The sequence below is a fragment of the Symphalangus syndactylus genome, chromosome 5, assembly GCF_028878055.3.
Source record: "Symphalangus syndactylus isolate Jambi chromosome 5, NHGRI_mSymSyn1-v2.1_pri, whole genome shotgun sequence".
Classification (NCBI taxonomy): Eukaryota; Metazoa; Chordata; class Mammalia; order Primates; family Hylobatidae; genus Symphalangus; species Symphalangus syndactylus.
In genome coordinates, this window is record NC_072427.2 from 34,179,826 (window position 1) to 34,203,358 (window position 23,533).

At 43.3% G+C, this 23,533-nt stretch overlaps 1 protein-coding gene across 2 annotated transcripts in view; it reads right to left on the reverse strand.

Moving 5' to 3' along the window:
* Positions 1-756: 756 nt before the first annotated feature.
* Positions 757-23,533, reverse strand: part of THSD4 (thrombospondin type 1 domain containing 4) — a 674,737-nt gene continuing 651,960 nt past the window's right edge. For both annotated transcript variants that reach the window (XM_055277915.2, XM_055277916.2), the window contains 4 exons: positions 22,200-22,373; positions 16,303-16,482; positions 11,416-11,560; positions 757-6,928 (listed from right to left, as the gene is read on the reverse strand). In XM_055277915.2, coding sequence (XP_055133890.1) covers positions 6,786-6,928; positions 11,416-11,560; positions 16,303-16,482; positions 22,200-22,373 — 642 coding nt within the window. In that variant the 3' untranslated portion in view covers positions 757-6,785. The remainder of the gene's footprint in view (positions 6,929-11,415; positions 11,561-16,302; positions 16,483-22,199; positions 22,374-23,533) is intronic.

Consider the following 23,533-nt stretch of genomic DNA (forward strand, 5'->3'; position numbering starts at 1 on the left):
TCCAGCTTGGGCTACAGAGTGAGACTGTCAAAAAAAAAAAAAAAAAAAAAGTTAAAATAGTGAATTTTATGTAAAGTGGATTTTACCACAATAATAAATGGAGGTTTTTCCAGGCAAAAAGGTGGATGGGAAGGGTGGGCAATGCATTTTAGGCATAGAGCTGGTTTCTGAGTTATTGACATGCTGTCCAGGATGGAGTCTGTAGCAGAGCTTGTAGGCTTCGCTAGAGACTGCTCTCTAGGCCAGGGTGGCCTTCAACTGGCATCACCATCTCAGTCACGTTTCACTTTATTTTGCACCAAGATTGCCTGAAAGATTTTGTCGAACACTTTGCTAAAATCAAGACCCAAGTGAAGTCAGCTAGAGGGAGCTAGAAGAAGATTAATTCAAGTTAGAGATGGAGCCCCACCAAACCAGCAGAGTGGGTGCCAACCTATTCTGCACAATATAATTACCTGGGGGAGACTTAAAGAAATTCATGTGAGATTGCATCCTGGGCGCGGAGCACATGCCTGAGGACTTCACTTTAAGTTTCTCAGGTGAGTCTAACGCAGCCTAACTCAGGACCCGTGTAAGCGGGTGGGCTCATGTTCTATCTAAGGCACGTCTCATTCTCTAACTGGCCCGGCTCCACCTCAAGCACCCAAAGCCAACGTCTACAAGCCGCTGACCTCTCAAGGGTCCGAGTTTTATTTTTAGAGGGGACTATTTGTAGGAGAACAGAACGTGAATAAGGCCAGAGAAAGCACACGCTTGTCAACAAAGCAGGTATTTCAACCAGTTTATTGTCTGAGTCTTCTTTTTAGAGGCGGCTATTTGCAGGAGAACAGAACATGAATAAGGCCAGAGAAAGCACAAACTTGTCAAAAAAGCAGATATTTCAACCAGTTTATTGTATCTTTACAATAATAAAAATAAATTAGTCACACACAAAAATAGTCATTTTTGCTGAAGAGAGAACAGACCATATTTACTCACATAATTCGCCTTCTACCCTTCACCTGCTTACATAATAATTTAACACTGTAGGGGGGACATGGAGGTGATGGAGTATTTAGTGGGTTCCTTGCTCCTGGCTGTGCAGTTCACAGGCCAACCACAGGCCTTGGCCCCAGCATCCCCAGCAGGGACAGTGGAAGTGTCAGAGCAGTAAATGCCACCACTTCCCTCTCAGCCTCCCCGTCCCCGCCAGCCACCTGCCTCATCCACGGCTCTAAACAAGTCTGCCGAGCAACTGACGCTGCCAGTCTAACAACGGGGACAAAGCAGAGAGAAAGGGATAACAGACACCCTCCCATTTCCTTCTCCAAATGTCTGTGGATGAGGGGAAGGCAGATTAGATGAGGAAATATAATATTTAAGATGAAAAAGTAGCAATCAGGTTCAGGTACAATGCTACCTGAATGAGTCGAAAAGCAGAGTAATTTATATTTGACCTTAAACCTCAGGGAACTGGACTAATTAGCATACTAAACAATTGTAACTATGGACTGAGAAAAAGACATCAATCATCGTACAGCGACATTCCAGGAGGCTGGGTTAGTATGATCAAATGCTTTCACACAAATGTGGATCGCATATGTAAATAAATACCTATCAGGTCCCTTTAAAATTAACACATTCTAAACAATAGAACTATTTTGGTGTAGTGACTCATTCTGCAGATAGAGTTCAGAATACATATTTCCTATAAACATCTTGTATTTACAGAGAACAAAATAATAAGTTATAACAAAGTATATCCTTCTGTCAACTGAGTCGTGGGGAAGGGGTCAAGGCAGGGGGTGTTAGTTTGTGTAGCAGGTGGCTTCCCTCTCGCAAGAGAAAGGACTGAGAAAGTTGGCTGGAAGTTTTCACCCTCTTGTGGTCACATCCTCAGCACGATGGACACCCCCCATCATTATCTGCTGAAACAAACAGGAATGGGGGGGTGGTTCAGGGTGCAGGGAGTTACTTTGCCCCTGCAAAGGTGCAGGAACTCAAGGTGAGCTGAGAAAGAGTGATGGTATCTATAAGGTCCTAGGCAAGCCATGGCTCTGCTTCCACCACGGTGAGTGACCCTGGGCAGGCAGCCCCCCATTCTGCCGCTCAGCTACTCCTCGATGCAGACGGTGGCTCTGAGCAATTTGCCAGTGTTTCTGTGAGACATGAGGCCACATTCAGCTCAGGGTTCCAGTCCCACAGTGGGCTCCCCATGGCTGACAGGGTGGCAAAAGTCAGAAACAGAAAGTGCATAGCTGTGTACTTGCCTTCCCCCACCAAACAAATCACCTAAAGCTCTTCTACTTACAGACTCCCCTAAGCCCCGAGTGGGGACGACCCTGGGCATCACGTTGCCCAGCCAGATGCTTGAATCCCCTCTCCAGCATCCCTGGCAAACGGCCTCTGCTTCCACCTCCAGTGATGGGTGGGTCACCACCTACCACAGTCCCTCTATCTCTGGAAGGCTCCAACTTCTGAAAAGCTGGGTCTCTGCAGGAGCTAAACTGTGCCTCCCTGTAGCTTCTCGGTCCTGGTCCTAGGAGAGCTCTCCTTGTGCCCTAGTCCCTTCTCCAGCCTGAGGGTTCTCATGAAGTCCTTCCCGCTGTTTCTGAGAGTCTGCACTTTCATCAGGATGGGGCATTGATAAACTGATGTTATAGATGATCGGTTTTCTTCTTAAAGTATGGTTCCAGCAAATGCAAACCAAATGTGATGTGACCCTCACCAGTTTTCTCCTCACGTAGCCTGCATGTCTGTGGGTTTTGTTTGTGCATGGTTCCATCCACTTTGACTCACATTGAGCTTAGTCAACTGAAATTCTTGCCTCTCTCCCACCTTGTATTTACATAGTTTTTCGTTTTAGTCCAAGTATAGGACTTTATGTGGATTCCTGGTGAATTTTTAACATCCAAGTTTTATTCTAGTCTCCCTGATCTTTTTGGATCCAGCATGTGTCACCCAAGCCATTAGCTCTTCAACTTCATGTCATCCATACATTTTGTGAGGAAGCCATCGATATTTTCCCATGTAAACCATATTAAAATGTTTTATATGGCAAGGATCAAATAGTAGTCTCCACCCACAAGGCTGATAGAGATTATCCAGCCTGTTTTAAGGGAAGTCATGTTTCTTTTTACCACTTACATTTATGTCTTCCTCCTCATTAGAAAATTGATATTCCAACTATAAAGTGGCTATCTGGATGACAAAAAACCCCACAACATTGGTTTAGAAAGGTCCTGGTAATATCTGGATCTCTGCCACATAACTTGATGAAAATATGCCAAACTCGTGTCTTCTCTTTTCTGTCCCTTTGTAAGGCCATTCTTTTTAAAGCAAAAAGAGTGTTGAATGCTAAATACTTTGAGAATAAGTAGATGAGTACATAAGAAAATACAGAAAAACCCCTCCAAGAACTCTGGGACAAAGAGGTAAGGTAAAGGGACAGGTGGGCACAGTGCTGAGAACTCTTGTCATGTTCTAGCTCCCTGGAGGCGGGGACAGGCTGCCTTGCCCTCCCTGGGGTCCCCAGCAGCTTGCAGGCAGCGGGCACTGAGCATGCCTTTACAGAACTGAATTGACTCCCTCTAGTGGCTGGCTTTACATGGCTTTTTTTTTTTTGGTGTTTTTTGTTTGTTTTTTTAGTTGCAGTATTTCTTAGGCCATCCCTTTTCTACAGAGAGAACCGCAAGTCATCGTGAGGGTGGAAAGAATTGATTGTACTAAATGTCCTTTGCCTAGGCTGCAAGAGGCACAATTTCCTTTTTCAATGGATGAAAGTAAAACGGCAAACTATCTTTGTTTGGACTTTGTTGACTTTTGTGAGGAAACCATATAACAGCTTTAATATCTAATTTTAAAATTCAGAGCAGGAAACAAGGCAATCCAGTACACAGGCCAAAAAAAAAAACCAGCATCAAAATGTAAATTTCAATTCCACATTACGGCCAGTTAAAGAACAATGGGAAGACCAAGAAGGAGATGGCAGCGACAGAAGAAAGGAGAAGGGGAAATAATGGGCACTAAGAAAGCAGAAACAGACATAATTTGGAGGGCGATGGCTACCGAAATCTGGGCTTTTCTTAGATCCTCTCCAAGGAAAGTTATCACTGGAAATACCCAAGGCCCTGATTGTATGCATTGTGCTAGGGAGAAAGACATTCAGATGCTGAAATAAAAAACTAGGGAATTAGTAAAAATTGAATCTCTAAGACAAATAAATTGATCAAACTACAATAATAATCAAACTTCTAATAATGTATAACCTCTCCAGAGATGAACTCCAAGAATAGCTCAACGGTTTGTTGAAAAAAAAAAAAAAAAAAAAGAGACCCCTGGTTTATGCACTTTCTCTCCCAGGGATACATGGGGTTGATCCATCGGCTCCTCCTCAATTGCACAGTTGGCAGGCTGGCCATTCTCATGGAGGGTCATTCTCCTTTTAAAGAATGGTTAGGTAACCTTCAGCAGCCATAGGGCACTTTAGACATAAAGAGACAAAGCCATCACTGACCCAGCCCAGCCATGAGAATTCCTGAGTTGGAAGAACCAGGATGTTCACCTCCCACTCAACAGATAACACCCTTTAAGGACAGAGCGCTCCCTCATGTGTGGTGGCCCTTGCCTCTGTTGGGTGGCTTTGATGGCTAGAAAGTGCTCCTTTAACTTGAGCTAAAACAGCCTTTCTCTCTTCCACTCATTGATCTTACCCTGCCCTCCGGCATGAAAAGAAAACCTCTTCAGATGACAGGCTTGCTCGGCAAGATCTGAGAGCAGCCACATACAGGAACAACTCCCCTCGTGACAAGAAGCAAAATAAGTGGCGAGTGGAAAGAGCAGGCCCTGAACAGCACTGGTCAATATGCTTGGCCTCTCTGGTCTCTTTTCACTTTGTCGGTTTGGGAGCCTGGGCCTCTGCCAGGCTGCTTATCTGTAGGAGTTCCAAGAGAATCAGGAGATGGGGAAGCTTTTGGGAAATGATGCCTGGGGCTCCCCAGAAGAGAAGCTGGAAAGCTACCCACAGAAAGGCCAAATAGAATTTCTGAAAGCCCCAGGTTAGTGGAAGCCTAAACAGCGTGTCAGGCCAGGTTGCCATACTGCTTCCAAAAGCTGCAAACCATCATCACAGTAGCAGATTTGTCAACTAAAAGAGCAAATGGGGGAAACACTTTGCTAAGAATCCAGGCTTGCTTTAAAAGGGAAATATGCCCAGGACCAGAAGACAAATTTTCTGTAAGTTTACAATTTGTTTAGCTTGCCATTATTTCTTAATGGGTAAAACATACATATATTCCTCTTAACTGGTTTTCGGAGGGTCCACCTTTCAATATGCACTGCATCCTTCCAGGCCTGCGGCCTCTGGAACTGGATAGTTGGGGGAAGTGAATTGGAAGAGATGGGGAAGGGTCCACAGCTCCTTGTCCCAGGCCAACTGCATTAATGCAGATCTTGGTGCTCAAGTCTGGGGGTGGGGCGTATGGACTGTGTGTGAGTCATGGGGGAGGGGAGGAATTTGTGGCCACAGAGAGAAATTCATAAACAAAACCAGAAAGACCAGAAAGAGACTTTTTCTAATACAGCAGTGTTTTGGCTGGGATAGGCTGGCCGGACTCTCCAGGGGCGTGGTGAAGAGCATGGGGGAGGCGGCTGAAGCAGGGCAGAGCACAGGCCGCAGAGCTGTGTGCTTCACAAGTTGGCTCTGTGGTCGGGAAGGCTCCACGGCCATAAGGACCCTGGCCTTTGATTCCCTGGGAGGAACAGCACTTGGAACGGAGTCAGAATTTCAGGCAATCACCTGGTTCCCCCAATGGCTTTCTTGTCTCACGGACAGTTTAATAAAGCCGGCAGAGTCCTGTAACTAGGATCTGTAACTTTGAGGGGAAGGGCAAGTAGGAACAGACATCCAAAACAACTGAGTGCTGGGATAAAGGCTTGACCAGAAAGATTTCAGGGGCCTGGGCTTTGTTTGCTTTCTGGGAAACTTCTCAGTCTCTTGGTCAGAAATGAAGCAGCACCTTTCACATCTAAGGACAGGCCCCAGGCTGGTTACTGGTAGATGACTGGGGTGGGGACTCAGCTCTTTCACTGGATGGGTGAATATACCTGGCAGGTCAATTACCTAAGTTGAGCCTCAGTTTCCCTGTCAGTAAAATGGGGATAATGAGTCACCCCCTGCCTCCCATTCTGGGATGTTGTGAGCTGCTAAGGAGCTGGTATCTGTGAGTATACCTGCTAAATAAAGCACAATATTCATCTGAGATATCTGTGTCATAGGGCAGGAAAACAGTCTAATGTCTTTGAGAATGAAAACAGGCACAGCTGGGCTGAGGTCACAGAGGGATGCACGCGTGTCAGCAAGGCTTAGTGGGGCGCTGGGTTGGGGGCACTGCCTTCTTGGACTCTCCAGGGCACTAGGTTTAGAAAGGCCAGTAGCACCAGGGACGGGGCAGCGCTCAGTCAGTGGCCCATCTGCTGACTTGAAGGTGCCAGATGGGAGCAAGGCTGAGAGCTCCATGTACTTCCCACTGCTTGACTTTCAAAGGGCACCATTAGCAGGTGCCAGGTCCAAGGAGGGGATCCTCAGTACATGGTGATGCTTAAAGGACCGACGGTGGCTTTCAAACATCCTGTGTAAAAACCCCCTGGGTACCACGGGGTGCATTCACCGGAGGCAGGGGTGGTGACTAAGTTGGTTGGCAGCGCCTGGGCCAGGGGACCCGCGGTGGAGCAGCAGCCAGCCAGGCGCACTGCTGAAGCCCCTGGGAAGGCAGTGATGCTGCCCTACTGATGGGGGTACAGGGGTGTTATCTGCTCCCCAGGAAGCCCGTCTGCCTGTTGGCCACACGGGTGCAGGAGGCACAGCAGGCGGTCTTGTAGTAGTTGTAGACACAGAGTCTTGCCTGGACCACCACGTTGCAGTTGTAGTACTTGTCCTTGCAGTTTTCATCTGCAGCGAAAGAGAACGAACAGAAGACTCCCTGAGCACAAGAGGCAGCCTGGACCAGTGGGAAGAGAAAGGGCGGTGGCTGTGGCTTTAACTCCTGCGCTGCTGTTTATTACCATTGTGGGGTGTGAATGTGTGCCAAGGGCTCACAGGTTTTTCTCTTCCTTTTAAACATTATAAGGGAAATAGGTATAGAGAATAAGTTACTCATCTGTGTCCTCACTTCTCTCTGATCACTTCCTCCTTCATCCTCATCACTCCAGAGGTAATCAGAAGTCCCAAATTTGACGTTTCTTATCCCCAAACATTTCTTTACACTTAAACTCTATGTGAGGGAATCCCTCACCACTCTGTGACATTTAAACATAAAAAAGATACATATTGTATAAGCTCCTTGGCAACTTGCTCAACACTGAATTTGTGCAGTTCATTCATATTTAATGAATGCTATACATATTTTCATTATTGAATTTTCTTGTATATATAATCCACAATTTAATCATTTTCTATTGATGGACATTTAAGTTGGACATTAATCCAACTTTTTTTTCCAGTGCAAACAATGCTTTTAAGTAGTTTTGTTGCCATCCTCTGCCTGGGCCTTGCTGGATCATAAGGTATATCCAACTTTGCTAGATACGCTCAGTTTGCTCTCCAAAGTTGGTATAACTGTTTATGTTCCTGTCAGTGAAACAGAAGAATTCTCTTTTTGCCATATGTTTTAGTTTTTGCTGAGCTAGTGAATGTGAAATGATTCCCATGTGAGGCTGAACATATCATGTATATTGGCCACTGAGGCTTCCTTTTCTGTGAATTGCTTTTCCGATCTTTTGCTCATTTTCTGATTTAGTTAACTTATAAAGAATTTTCATGAATCATTTTTTAATCTAATGGATCTGATCCTTTGTGAGTCAGGTTATATGTGTTCCAAATATCTTCTTTAGCCTGTGGCTTTTCTGATCACTTCGCTCCTGGTGTTGTTTGATAAGCAGAGATTTTTAATTTTAATGTAATTGATATTATAATATGTTTTCCTTTGTGGTTTGGAATTGTTGGTTTCATTTAAAAAACCCTTTTGTATTCTGAAATAAAATATAAATTTCCCTGTTCTCTTCTAAAAGTTTTAAAATGTTCTTTTCACATTCATTTGACTAATCCACCAGGAATTAGGGTTTGTGGTGTGTATGGTATGTGTAGAATGAGAGAAGGGAGTTCAGTTTTCTTGTTTTTTTCTTTGTATATGGACAAACAATTGGCTCACGACCGTTTATTGAATCGTTCATCTTCTCCCCACAGATTCATAATGTGACCTCCCTCATATATCATGCATCCTTCATATGCTTATTTCTGGGCTATTCTGCTCTCCTGGCTTTTTCTAATCCATCCTTGTGCCAATATGCCTTGATATGTGGTAGGAAAAGTCCCTCAACATGGTTAATCATCAAAACAGCCTTGGCTCTTCTTGGTTCCTTGCTCTTGTTCTTCCATATAAACTTTCATTTATTTTATTTTATTTATTTTATTTTTTTGAGATGGAGTCTCGCTGTATCACCCAGGTTGGAATGCAGTGGCTCTATCTCAGCTCACTGCAATCTCTGCCTCCCGGGTCCAAGCCTTTGTCCTGCCTCAGCCTCCTGAGTAGCTGGGATTACAGGCACATGCTGCCACACTTGGCTAATTTTTTTTGTATTTCTAGTAGAGATAGGGTTTCACCATGTTGCCCAGGCTGGTCTCCCACTCCAGCTCAAGTGATCTGCCTGCCTTGGCCTCCTGAAGTGCTGAGATTATAGGCGTGAGCCACCACATAAACTTTAGACACAGGTTGTCAGATTTTTCTATGAAAAACCTTGCCTGGATTTTGATTAATATTGCTTGAATTTATAGATTACTTTGGGAAAGAACTGACAATATACTTCTCAGCTGCTTGCATTTTAAAATATTACTCATAAATATATTTAGATAATTTTTTGTATCATAATATCTACCATCTTCTTTTTTTGGGTGTCTGTATTTTGTCCTATGTGCTGGAACATAATTAAATAAGTCATTTCCTTCTATTTATAGAAATGTAATTGCTTCCAATTTTTTTTTTTTTTTTTTTTTTGAGATGGAGTTTTGCTCTTGTTGCCCAGGCTGGAGTGCAATGGCATGATATTGGCTCACTGCAACCTCCGCCTCCCAGGTTCAAGCGATTCTCCTGCCTCAGCCTCCTGAGTAGCTGGGACTACAGGCACGTGCCACCACGCCTGGCTAATTTTATGTATTTTTAGTAGAGATGGGGTTTCACTGTGTTAGCCAGACTGGTCTCAATCTCCTGACCTCGTGATCCGCCCGCCTTGGCCTCCCAAAGTGCTGGGATTACAGGTATGAGTCACGCACGGCGCCCAGCTTGCTTCCAATTTTTATAAGTTACAAGAAATTGTACGGTTCATTCGTTAATTCTACACAATTCATTAAGCCCCCCGCTTTTTTCTTTTTCCAGAGATGGGGTCTTTCTGTGTTGCTCAGGCTGAGGTGCCGTGACTGTTCATAGGGGCAACCACAGTTCAGGTTCCTGGGCTCAAGTGATCCTCCTGCGTCTGCGTCCTGAGTAGGTGGCACACCCGACGAGCCCTATTCTTTGCATGTGTGTGCATCTTACATTGTGCAATATAAGTGCAATAAGTGGCTGAGATAGAGCCACTGCATTCCAACCTGGGTGATACAGTGAGACTCCATCTCAAAAAAAAAAAAAATTAAATAAATAAAATAAATGAAAGTTTATATGGAAGAGCAAATGTATATTGCACAATGTATATGCACTTACAAGTGCAATATACATTTTTGAGAGCATATTTTTAGAATATATTCCTAGAAGTGAAATTAAGTCAAAGATAATGGGCGCTTTGTATCTTGATAGATATTGATAAAATTCTCTTTAAAAAGTTTACACCAAGTTACAAGTTGCCACTTGACCTATCCCCCCACGAGGATGCCAACACTGAACATTGTCTAATATTTTAAAAGTTCGCCAGTCTTATGGAAAAACATGGACTCTCATTTTTAAAATTTGCATTTCTGATTACTAGTAGCTTGGGCATTTCTTCAGCCTCTTGTGGTAGATATTTTTTTTTTTTGAGACAGGGTCTCACTCTGTCACCCAGGCTGGAGTGCAGTAGTGTGATCATGGCTCACTGCAGCCTCGACTTCTGGGCTCAGGTGATTCTCCCACCTCAGCCTTCCAAGTAGCTGGGACTACAGGCATGTGCCACCACACCTGGCTAATTTTTATATTTTTTGTAGAGAAGGATTTCACCATGTTGCTCAGGCTGGTCTCAAACTCCTGGCCCAAGTGATCCACTGGTTTCAGCCTCCTGAAATGCTGGGACTACAGGTATGAGCCACCGCACCCAGCCTTTTGATCATAAAGCATCTATGCTGTAACTGACACATCTTCCCTGGGATAGGAAGGATGTTAGGTCAGTATATTAAAACCTTCAATTTAGTCCACAGCAGGAGGAATCTACCCCATGAAAGCTTATTGATATATTAATACATTTCCTTTGATGTTATTGCGAAGACAGAAAAGTAAATATGTTCTTAGCAGACTGTGAAGAAGCTACCGAAGGGGCTCGGTGCACCTCCATTCTGGAACCAGTCCTGATTACACCTGGGGGTGCATTCTGAGTAGATTTCAAACTGGGCTTTGGGGCATCCAATATGCCTCTGAAGATGCATCTTCACCCACCTCACACTTCCTATCTGCCCAATCTATGTGCGAGGTGCCTTCTTCGGTTTTCTGGCTGTACTTGAGCTCCCCTGCTGGGATGGGCCCCTTCCTCATGAACTGCAGCCCATGAAAGGGCCTAACCTCCCTAATGCTCTCCAATGCCCTCCTCCAGGAAACTGGCCCCTATTGCAAGGGTGCAGGTTGGGGTCTTCTGAATTGCAAGGCTGCTGTTCTTTGCAGGACTCTGACCATTGTGTGGCCTAGATCTTCCTGCTGTCACTCCCCCTCCTGGAGTCTAGTCACTGCATCTCTCTGGACTCAGCTAGCACTACGCCCCTCTGAGAGATGGTCAGACCCTCCATCACTGTCTCTACCAATTCTTGGCCTCCTCCCCTTCCTCCCTTCTCTGCCAACTCCCTGCTAAGGTCCCAGAATCTCCCCACGTGGTCCAGCCTACACTGGTTTGCACCGACAATTAAAAGTTGACATTTTACTACTTTGACCTTAAGGATGATAGAGCCAAATCTTTGAAGGCATTACCATTTTAATCAATCCACACTAAAGTGTGTCTCTTGGTGGGTGGCTTAGACGCCATCCTTGCTATGAATGATCATCTTAAACTATGAAACTTATAATACCAAAAGCGCCTTGACCCTCTGAACTCCATGACTGTGTGCAAGGTCACCGAAAGACCTAGAAGAGGCTTGTTATTGTTACACCAGAGAATTTGACAAGCTTAAAAAACACAAACATTTCCCCCATGATTGAAATCTCTACTTACCAACTTCAGGGACACAGTCCTGAGGGTTACAAGATTCTCTCTCTTCTGGTTTCAACTGAGGGTCACAGAGGTTACTTAGAGTCATGTCATCTGACAGACACCGCACTTCCCGGACCCGAAAGCCGCCCTGGCAGCTCTTGGAACACTGCATGGGAACAAAGGGAAAACATCAGATTTTTCGGCAGACCAATAGCTCAGCACACTGGAGAAAGAAAGAAGACACTGGAAAATCTCAAACATTTCCAAAAGGAGATAGAATATGAAAACAAACTCCCATGTACCTATCAACCAGCTTCAACAATCAGCAACTCATGCCAGGTGTGTCCCATCCATATTCCCCGCCCTCCTGCTCCTCCCACTATTTTGAAGCAAATCTAGCCATCTGATCACTTCTTCCATATAACTCAGGCTGTAGCTCTAAAAGACAAGAACTCTTAACAATTACCACAGTATCATTATTCTACCTAGAAATTACAGTAATTTCTTATTCTCTTCAATATAGACTCAGTGTTCCTACTTCCACTTATCTTGTGAATCCTATAGATTTTTTTCGTTTTTGAGATGGAGTCTTGCTCTGTCACCCAGAGTGGCGCGATCTCCGCTCACTGCAACCTCTGCCTCCCAGGTTCAAGCAATTCTCCTGCCTCAGCCTCCCCAGTAGCTGGGAGCACAGGTGCGCACCACCACGCCTGGCTAATTTTTGTATTTTTAGTAGAGACGGGGTTTTGCCATGTTGCCTAGGCTGGTCTCAAGCTCCTGACTTCCGGTGATCTGCCCACCTCAGCCTCCCAAAGTGCTGGGATTACAGGCATAAGCCACTGCACCCAGCCAAGATTTTTTAATACAGATTTTTTTCCTTTAAAATCAGGATTGCAGGGCACGGTGGCTCACACCTGTAATCCCAGCACTTTGGGAGGCCAAGGCGGGTTGAGCACGAGGTCAGAAGATCGAGACCATTCTGGCTAACACGGTGAAATCCTGTCTCTACTAAAAATACAAAAAAATTAGCCATGCGTGGTGGGGGGCACCTGTAGTCCCAGCTACTTGGGAGGCTGAGGCAGGAGAATGGCGTGAACTCGGGAGGCAGAGGTTGCAGTGAGCCAAGATGGTGCCACCGCACTCCAGCCTGGGCGAGAGTGAGACTTTGTCTCAAAAAAAAAATAATAATAATAATCAGGATCTGATCTGCATCAGGTCTACAAGTTGCAATTGGTCAGTAAGTCTCTCACAACTCTTTCAATCCATAGGTTTCCCTTCCACTGTCTTTTTCCTTCTTGCACTTAAAAAGTTTTTGGTTGCAGCGGGGGGTTGGAACTGAGTCATTTGTTCTGCGGTTTCCCATAGTCTGGATTTTGCTGACTGTGCTCCCATGGTGTAATTCGTGTTCCTCTATGCTCTGTATCTCCTGAACATTGGAAGTTGGACCTAAAAGAGGCCTTAACAGGTGCAGGGTTTTTTTTTTTTTTGTGAGACTACTTCCGGGGGGCTGCCTCTCTTTTGGGGATGTTAGTGGCCACTGATGTTCAATGCTCAGATCCATTAGTTTATTGGGGGTTTAGAATTCTAATTCTAATTCTATCATATTCCCTCAGCACCTTTACTCTTTGGTTACCCAGTGGTATGTTAAGAAAGACAGCATAGAGGCCGGGCGCGGTGGCTCAAGCCTGTAATCCCAGCACTTTGGGAGGCCGAGGCGGGCGGATCACGAGGTCAGGAGATCGAGACCATCCTGGCTAACACGGTGAAACCCCGTCTCTACTAAAAATACAAAAAATTAGCCGGGCATGGTGGCGGGCGCCTGTAGTCCCAGCTACTCGGAGAGGCTGAGGCAGGAGAATGGCGTGAACCCGGGAGGCGGAGCTTGCAGTGAGCCGAGATCGCGCCACTGCACTCCAGCCTGGGCGACAGAGCGAGACTCCGTCTCAAAAAAAAAAAAAAAAAAAAAAAAAAAAGAAAGACAGCATAAACACTTGAATCTTTCCCTTCATTTATGGGTTTTCATAATAATAAGTTGGTTCCCTAACATCCTATAATGATGACTTATCAGTTTTTTAAAGTATTATAAACTTATTGTAAATGGATGGGTTTAAACACATATAATTTGCTTCATCCAATCTATGGTATTATTATTCTTACTGATGCTCAATGGCTCACAGGAGCCTCTACAAGTTGGCTCTGGGATGCTTTGGACATGAGCTCTGTTGTGTTTAAGAACTTCCTTGCTGCCTGCTAGGAAAAGATATCCCAGTCTAACTTACATATATGCTGCCCCAGATCTGGAAGCGGCCACCCCCTCTGAATCCCTAGATTGGTCACTGATTCTAGACTCTTTCAGTGGGTGAAATTAGAAAAGATTTTTAGAAAGATAACTCAATTTCTAAGTTTATACTGACACTTCCAATTCAAATTCAGGACAACAGGCTTTTTATTGAGGCCTTAAGCCATACAGTATCTATCTTGTATCTGTATCTACTTTCTCCTAAGTTTGAACATCCTACTTCTCAAGGATATTGGGGCTAATAGAATTATATTATCATCTAATTACTCATTTACCTTCTCACACTTATATGCCCAATCATCATACCCAGTACAACACTATCACAAAAAATAGGATAATTGCAAACAGTGTGAACATTTTTCTGCAGTAATTTTTTTTAGGGATAGAATGTCAAATTACTATGTATTAAAGTCATTCGCAATAGTGCTGATGCCACCAACTGGAAACATATTTAGATTAATTTGTTTCATTGTATTTTGAGTTCTGGGGGATTGCTTTTTTAAAATTTAATTTTCTTTTATAATTATCTAAAATATTTACTTAGTTCCAAACTCAAATTTGTAAAACAAGGTACATTCAAAGAAGTCTAGCTTCCATCAGTATTTGCTATTACAGTAACCATTTACTTCATATTTTCTAAATTTGCATCTAAAAATTTCCCTTTTTGTGGTATACAGATCTATCAGTTGGGACAAATTCATACAGTTGTGTATCTCCTACTGCAAACAAGACATGAAATTGCAGACAAAAAATTCCCGTGCTGCCCCTCTGCGGTCAGATTGGACAGATGTGGTCACCCCATCCCCCAGCAGGCACTGATTTGGCCTTTGTCTCTGTAGCTTCTCCTTTTACAGAATATTATATAGATGGACTCATACTACATGTAGTTTTTGGAACCTGGCTTTTTTTTTTTACTTAGCAAAATGCATTGGAAATTCATCTATATTTTTGTTGCTGAGTTTTTTGTTCCACTGTGTGGATGCACTATGGTTTGTCCGTTCACCTGCTGACGGACATTTGGGTTGTTTCCAGCAGGTGTTTTTGAAGTTTGTCTCCTTCAACTTGGCCTGGTAAGCATGGTTCTTTGTAGACTCTCCAAATCAGATGACAAAAGAAAACTGCGATCTGTTATTGTATCCTCAAGCCTTAGTCAACATCAAAATAATTAAATTCCACTTCCCAGAAGTTGCCAGGAACCTTTCAACCCACCTCCTTCGTTCCCATCTACCTCTGAGATGTGGTTTGCTACACAGCCAAACGGCTGTTATCACTGGAGCAGACAGACACTTTTTGGAAATGGAATTCTCAGCTTTTATTCATGTATTTTCTAAGCAAAATTCCCTTTTATCACCCTTGATCACTGTGAGAAAGGCTCTGACCCCCCTACTCTGGGCTCACTACAGCCTCTGCTTGAAGATCTTTAGTGATGAGAAGCAGAATGACCCTTCCTCCACTTCCCACTCCGACCCACAGAACTATGCCAATAGTCACCTGGGATGGGGCCCTCAGGAGGTTTTCCGGTCACCTGGAATGATGGTGAGGAGGTTTTCCATTTTAGGAAGTTTCTTGAAAATGAACTCTTCAACTTGAAAAAAATGAATCTTATCACTATATCCATCCTTTCCCCTTTCATTTCTTAGTAACTTATTTCTGTATTTATCAATCTCTTTCTTCATTTACACACTATTTCCCTCCTTACAAAAAGGATTTGAAATGACTTGAGAAAGACTTAGAGGGCCAAAAGATTTTAAAAAAGTGAGAAAACTAGTACTAAAGGAAGATAAAAGTAGGAAAAAGAAAGAAAAGCCATGGGAATATTAGCACATAAAATCCACTTTGCAGGATCTGGTATACCAGGTGAGGCATAATTTTGGATTTGAGCTTCCTAGTAGCTAGTTCGAATAGAAAACATAATCAGTCCCACAATCCATAATCCAGAATGTCTATAGGATTTTAAAAAATTGTATATACACACACACACACACACACACACACACACAAACACAGAGAGAGAGAGAGAGAGTGAGAGAGAGTGTGTGTGTGTAATGTAGTAATTAAAAAAATTTTTCTTTAGAGATGGGTTCTTGCTAGTTGCCCTGGCTGGTTTCAAACTCCTAGCCTCAAGTGATCTTCCCACCTTGGCCTCCCAAAGTATTGGGATTACAGGTGTGAACCACCATGCCTGGCATCAGATGTAGTACTTTTATCAGCATCCTTGAATCCTCAATCCTCTATGGCAGCATTGCTCAAAATGCAGTACAAAGACAACTCCATCCAACACACCTCAGGAACTTGCTAAAAATGCAAATCCTCGGCCACAGTTGGCCCAGAGTTGGTCTTGTCAAACAAGATCCTCAGATGATTCCTATGCACACTGAAGTGTGAGAGTCACTGTTTCTACAATTTAGAAAGCAAGATCATCTATGTCTCAGGCCTTCCCCACAAAGCAGGCCGAGTCACAGGGTACCCCAGCAGCCACCACCTAAGGTAGATTGCTGTAGGGAATCTCTTTCAGGGCTGAACCCAGTGCCTGGCCAAGAGGGGTCTATAGGAGTTCAGCTGGGGGACGCTGTGCCAATGCAACCTGCATCAAGAGCACCATGTCTTACCATGCTCCATTCGGTGCTAAACCATTTGGCTCCGCAAGGCTTGAGGTGGCAGGATTGCTGGCTGGGGGGTTTTTCCAGGAAAGAACATTCAGAGGGGTCCAGCACTTCAAAGGTGTCTGCATTCTTTCTAACACAAATCACCTCCCTCTGTTGCGTCCCGCTCCCACACTCGATGGAACACTGCAGAAAGAAGCAGAGAAAGATGAGTGTCACGTGATGGAAAGGGGGCGGCAGCTACTGTCCATCAAGGGATGCTTATGATGGGCACCTTCAATTCTACCACCAATTCTGGGAGGAAGAACCCATGAGAACTTGGAAATGTTTCTGGAGAAGTGGCATATGGATTGCAGTTTCCTAACAGTTCTGTCTCCAAATGCAGACTAGGTGCCCTGATTGTCATACCTGGAGGATTCTGGTCACTAAGATCTTGTTGTCTTCTGTGCTGAGAGGGAAACAGTTTACCATAAACTCTCCTGCAGGAACACATCAGCCAGGTCATTTCGTTGTTTCTGCTGAGGCAGGAGGATGGCGTGAACCCGGGAGGTGGAGCTTGCAGTGAGCCGAGATTGCACCACTGCACTCCAGCCTGGGTGACAGAGCGAGACTCCGTCTCAAAAAAAAAAAAAAAAAAAAAAAAAAAAAAAAAAAGAAGCCTGCAACAATGTCTGCAGTTCAAACTCTAAATATTAGCTTTGCTGTCCATAGGCAGCCACACAATCAAATAAAAATAGAGAGAAAGAAAAACACCTATCTACAGAAAAAAAAAATTATAAAACCCCCAAATCAACAAATAATGAAGTAGTCACGCAAGGCATGAATTAGCAGAGGCCATCAGTTTCTGCTTTGTCTATGCCTTCTTTTTTGCCATCTTTGTAGCATTCAAAAAACTACGGGATTTTTTTATTAAAAAAAATTTTTTTTTTTTGAGATGGAGTCTTGCTCTGTTGCCCAGGCTAGAGTGCAGTGGTGCAACCTCGGCTCACTGCAACCTCTGCCTCCCAGGTTCAAGCAATTCTCCTACCTCAGCCTCCTAAGTAGTTGGGACTACAGGTGCGAGCCCCTATGCCTGGCTAATTTTTGTATTTTTAGTAGAGATGGGGTTTCGTCATATTGGCCAGGGTGGTCTCAAACTCCTGACCTCAAGTGATCTGCCTGCCTTGGCCTCCCAAAGTGCTGGGATTACAGGCGTGAGCCACTGTGCCCAGCCAAAAAAAAAAACTATAAGATTTCCTACTCTGTTTCTCCTATTTTCCTCCATGTTAGTTTATGATTTGAAGTATATTCATGTCTTGTCCTTTTCTTTCAAGTGCTGCAGGCAATGGAAGAACTGAAGGCAGGAGAAGAGCCACAAGCTGCAGCAGGCAAAGGTCTGGCCTCTCCCACAGGAGGAATGAGGATGGGGCAGGGGTGGGCGGCAGGGGTGGAACACTAGACTGAAGTCAGGAGACATGGAAGCTAGAGTCTAGACAGCATCGCTAAATAGTTCTGTGTCTTTGGCCAAGACATTGCAGTTTCCCAGGTCGCTGTGGTCTTATCTGAAAAGCGAAAGTGAGGAGTTTGAAAACATGATCTGAAAGACCCCTCAATGCTATGAGATCCTACATCTGTACTAAGTGTGTGGCAGAACAGAAGACTACAAACTTTGATCAAAACCTGTAGTTATCTTCTGCTATTTTTGGCAAGTCCTTGAAGAGATTGTGTACTTAAGGGAGAATGAGCACATCTCAGCCTTCTCTCACTGTAAATGCTCAGAAATGGCAGAATATGTGCGTCTGGAAAATGAATGAATGTGTTTATGTGTGTGTATCTGTATCTTTGTGTGTGTGTGTGTGTGCATGCGAGCATGAGACAGCATTTGAAGACAAGAAAGGGCAATCAGCCTTGGTGGGCCAGAAATTATGGGGAATCTTTGAACACTGAAAGACGGATGAGATCAAATTGAAGAAGGAAACTGTAGTCCAAATGCACACAGAGGAGGAGCTCTAGCAAAGCTCATTTGCTTCAGGCTATATTGGTGGTGGACATGGAGATCAGGATGGAGGCCTCAGGACAATGAGTGATCAGCTGAGTTACTGGCCAAGAGTAGCCGGGCTGGCCTGACTGTGCCAAGGAAGAGGAAGCAGTGAGTCATCTTCCAGAAGCATTCGTGTCAAAGTGCAAAATGAAGTCATTTTCAGGTATTGAAGGGCTCAGAAACCTTAACACTTACAAATCCTATTTGAAAGACTTCCTGGGTTATAGTCTTTAGCAAAATAAAAAAGAACCAGGAAGAAGACACAGGATATAAAAGAAGGAGCTGGCAAAGACACCAATAAAAGCCATTATTACTAATGGATACCAGGTGTCTTTTTGGGATGATAAAAATGTGTTGGAATTGGATAATGCTGAATATGGTTGTATAACTTTGTGAATTTACTAAAAACCAATGAATTCTATATTTTTAAAGGGTAAATTTTATGGTATGTGAATTATATTTCAATAAAAAAGAAACTTGGGGGGGAAAGGAGAAAATTATTTTAAAATTTAAATCTATATTTTCTATAAAATTAACATTAATCTGGAGCTAGATCCAGATAATATCAACATCTTTTTGGAGATATTGTAGATTGAGAGTGGAGGTAAATAAAAGGGGAAGGCTTCTCTTTTCTTTTAGGAGAGGATGTGGTTACTGATAACTTGACACTAATAGAAACATAAAAGTTTAAAATTCTGTGCTAAAAATTTGAATGTTATCACAGAAGAAACACCACTAGAAGATTTATAACTTCCAAAATGTTGGAGGGGAAAAAATGGAATTAAGAAAACCTGACTAATAATAAACATGTTGAAAGGAAAGAGGAAAGAAGCAAGAAAGCATGACAATAGAAAACACAAAATAAGATGGTAGGGAAAAGTCCAAACATATAAGTGATTACAATAAATATAAATGGTTAAAATTTAACTCTTAAAATACAGAGGTTTATAGATTGGGTAAAAATAAAGACAAAAATAGTCCTGCATATGAAAGACATACCTTAAAAATACATAGAAAGTTTGAAAATTAAGAAATTGATGAAGATACATCAGGTGAAAATCAACAATGAGAAACAAGATGGAGTAATTCAAATAGTAGATAAAATATAATCCACAGAGAAAAGCATACATGACAAAAAATAATATTTAATAGGGATAAATGCTTTCAGTGAGAAGTGATAGCAATTATGCATGTTTCTGTACCTAAAGAATTCCTGCAGTTGCACTTTGGTGGATCACTGATTCGTGAAAAGATGAGAATAAAAATATCTATTGCAATAAATGCAATCAATAAAATGCAATCCAGACCCTGAGGCAGACAAAATGGCTGCTCCTGAAGACTAGAGACTGTGACAGATCTCCCCAGAACTAAGACAATCTAAGGTTGCAGTAAACTCAGAATTGACAGAGAAGAAAGGAAATAATTCTGGGCATAAATAATAGACTTGGTAGACTCTTAAGAGTAAGAGTTGGGCTACTGTGTCTCCAGAGTAGAAAAAGACTCCCTAAGCTTGATATACTCCTAGTTAGTTTCCAGGGATCTGGGAAGCAGCAGAAATGGATATATTCCTTTCTTGGTGGAGTCAGAAAGACTCTAAAGCCAGAAACTCCCTGGTCTCTCTCTCTCCATGGACTTAGGTCTCATTCTCTCAGACTGGCTTTTTGCACAAGCCTCAGTAGGGCCACTGCCAGCACTTGAGCTCACAACCTCCTAGTGAGTCTCTTCCCTAAAACACAAATGAAATGTCCCCGGGAAGGATTCTGTTTGGCTCAGCTTGGGTCACACATCCACCTGTTGGGTCACATGTCTACTCCTGGACTAATCACTGTGACCAGGCTGGTGGAGTATTCGAAATGCCAACTTTCATTCAACCCATATGGTGGGAAGGAACATTTATTTTTATATTCTGAAGGCAGTTAATGTTTAAAACTTACCTTTCAAGAAATAAGCATGCTCTTATTTCATTTTCTTTGGGGATAATGTCAAATTCCTAGGGCAGGGAGTTTCCAGCAGGCCCTGACACCCTTATAAATCCAGAACCAAAACCTTGGCCACATTCAATTGTATCTTGACCCTTTTGGACAACAGGGCAACAAATCCTTTGTTTCTAATCTTAGCAGAAATAAAGGTTGTCTTTGCCAGGGTTCATACCACTCTTGGTTCTTTGAGCTTAGGTCTAAAGTCAATAGGAGGCTACAAGCAAAAAAGGCCCTGAATCCTGCTCCCTTCTCTTCTAAGAATGGTAGACATATGAGTTCAATTGTACTGCTTATCTTCACGTGTGTGACTGTAATAATCTGATATGATTTCACACATCTATGGATATTTGGTATAATTGGTGTCCCATATACAGTCACTGCTGAATTATCTTTGGGGTTTAGGTCCTATGTATTTTACTACCAGTAATGAGATAGAATAGCTGGCAGAAAAAATAGAGAGATGGGAACTAATATTTATTAAGTGTTTCCCATATCCCAAGCAATGGGTAACTCTCTTTATGTATAGCATCTTATGAAAACCTTGTAACAACCTTAGGAGGTTGATATGATTATCTTGATATTTAGATGAGGAAACAGGCTGAGAGAGGTCAAATCACTCACCTAGAGCTGGAAAACTAATGAGAAGTCAAGCTGGGATCAGTTAGCAAATGTGTCTAACTGATATTCACCAGAGTAGCACTGGAAGTACTTGAATTCTTTCTGAATTCTCAATATTTTAAAAAACATTAAAGGGAATTTGAAAAGAAAAATATTTCCCTATGCTTTTTGCATAAAAACTCTACATTGAAGTGGCAGAGATGATAGGGTTTGAATATTTTCACATTCTATTTCTCACTTGCCATTATACCATATCCACTTTCACATCTTCCTAACGATCGCTGTCATTGTCACCTTATATTTTACTGAGTTATGATATGCCATAATATCTTAACCATCCTGCTGTCATGAACATCTCTGTTTTTCAAGGCTTTTTCTTTTGTTAATTATTTCCTTAAAATGAATCCCCAGGAGTGGGGTGACTGGGTTAAGGCAAATGAACATTTTTATGGTTCTTGACTTTTATTGCCAAATTGCTTTCCAAAGGGCTTGTATCAATTTACAAGGACAAGGCAGCACATTTTTTCCAAGGTCAGTTTTTAAAGCTACTTAAAAGAAATAAAATTCTATATGGAGCCAGAGGTCTTGATAATGTGTAAATCGTGATCATAAGCCAAACAGTCCTTGGAGAACCAGCCAGCCCTGGGAGCCAAATGCTAAGTGGCCCAAGAACTCCAATACTGATGGTGATCAAAACAAGGCAGTCATTTCCACATTTTCTTAGTGGGGTTCACGTTTAATTTTGGAAGAGTGAGGGAAAATGTAATTCATCAATTATTAAAGTATTCAGTATCATGTATTCTTCATAATGAACAATTCCAACTTTTAAAATTTCTGCTTCTGATACTGTCAAATACAGAAAAAACTGGCTTTATTAACAGGAATAATAGCAGCAGCCACCATTTATTGTGCGTCAGGCACCGTGCTACATACTTTATGTACACAATTTCATTTCTTCTAAAAATAACCTCATAAGGTACCATCATTGCCAGCATTGTATAGATGAGGAAAGTATGCTAGGCCATAAGCTCCCTGAGGGCAGAGATACTTGTGTTGCTCAGTGATGTAGCCCAAGTACATAGATGAGCACACAGTAGGTGCTCAATGAATACTGTTGACCGACTGAGGCTCCAGAAATATAAATAGCTTCTCCAGGGTCACAGGTAGCCAGTGGCACAGCTGGGATTCAAAGCTGGGAAACCTGACACAAAGTCCTGGTTCCTAACCCCTCTGATATGCTGCCTTTTGCCTGACACAGGCAGACGTACCCAGTTCTGGCCACTCACCTGACTCCAGCTCCCGGCAAACCACTCCACCTTGCCCGTGCAGGGTCCGTTGTCACATGGGGTGGCCTCTGCCGGCCGGTTGTTCCCACAGCCCTCCAGGGGCAGGCTGCTGACATGGTTGGTCATGCACACCACCGAGCGTGTCCGCACTCCGGCCCCACACTCCGCTGAGCACTGTGAGACAGGGGAAGGGCACATTAGTGGGGAGGCTCTGGCAGCTGCTGAAGCCACTTTCAAATGATGGAAAGGAGGATGGAATGCTTCATTTTCCTGCCATCTGTTTCCCCTAGAAATATCTGGCAGCTTCTCGTGCATAGCCTACTCCATTATGAGATATCAGTATGGCAATTCTCTGTCTTAGATTTTCTGGGTTGGGCTTCATTCCAAATTCCAAATATCCAATCTCACCACTGCAATTAATACACTTATACTTGTTAGACTATCCTTCCCAGCCTTTGCTTTCAAAAATATATTCAGCTTGGCCAGGTATGGTGGCTCATGCCTGTAGTACCAGAGCTTTGGGAGGCTGAAGTGGGAGGATTGCTTGAGCCCAGGAATTTGAGACCAGCCTGGGTAGTACAGCAAAATTGTTTCTACAAAAATTTAAAAAATTGGCCAGGAGCAGTGGTGTGTACCTGTAGTCCCAACTACTCGGGAGGCTGAGGCAGGAGGATCACTTGAGCCCAGGAGTTTGAGGCTACACTGAGCTATGACTGCATCATTACACTCTAGCTTGGGCAACAGAGTGAGAAGACCCTGTCTCTAAAAATAAAAATAAAAATAAAAATATATTCCGCTGAAGAAGAATGGGTGCATGAAAACCTGGGCACATTTCTACCTGCTAGTAGCCAAGTCTGGGTTGGAAAAAGAGGGGGACTTAAGTCTGTCACCCCAATATTGCTGCCTGATATTAAGGCAAATTGTTCCAGTCCCTGAAGGCCACAGCTATGAGAGGATTGGGAGACAGCTTGGTACACAGGGAGAGCTTGGCTTTGGAACTAGGTACATCAGTGTTGACATCCTCACTAGCTGTGCGGCCTGGAGCAAGTGACCCAGCCCCTCCTACCTTTGGCATGCTCATCTAGACAACCGGCATAGAAACACATTTCTGGCAGTGCTATGGTGACTGTATAATGTGCTTTGTAGACAGGAGGTGCCCAATAAATGGTATAAGGGGCTTCAACTCCTATATTCCCACTCTAAGATAGAGAAACTAAGCCTCATAGGGATAAAATCTTCACTTAAAGCCAAATAACTATTAGTGATTTCTCTACCAGAATCCCACTGTCCTCTCCTAGGACACAGTGAAGACATTCGTGAGTCATAGCCCAAAG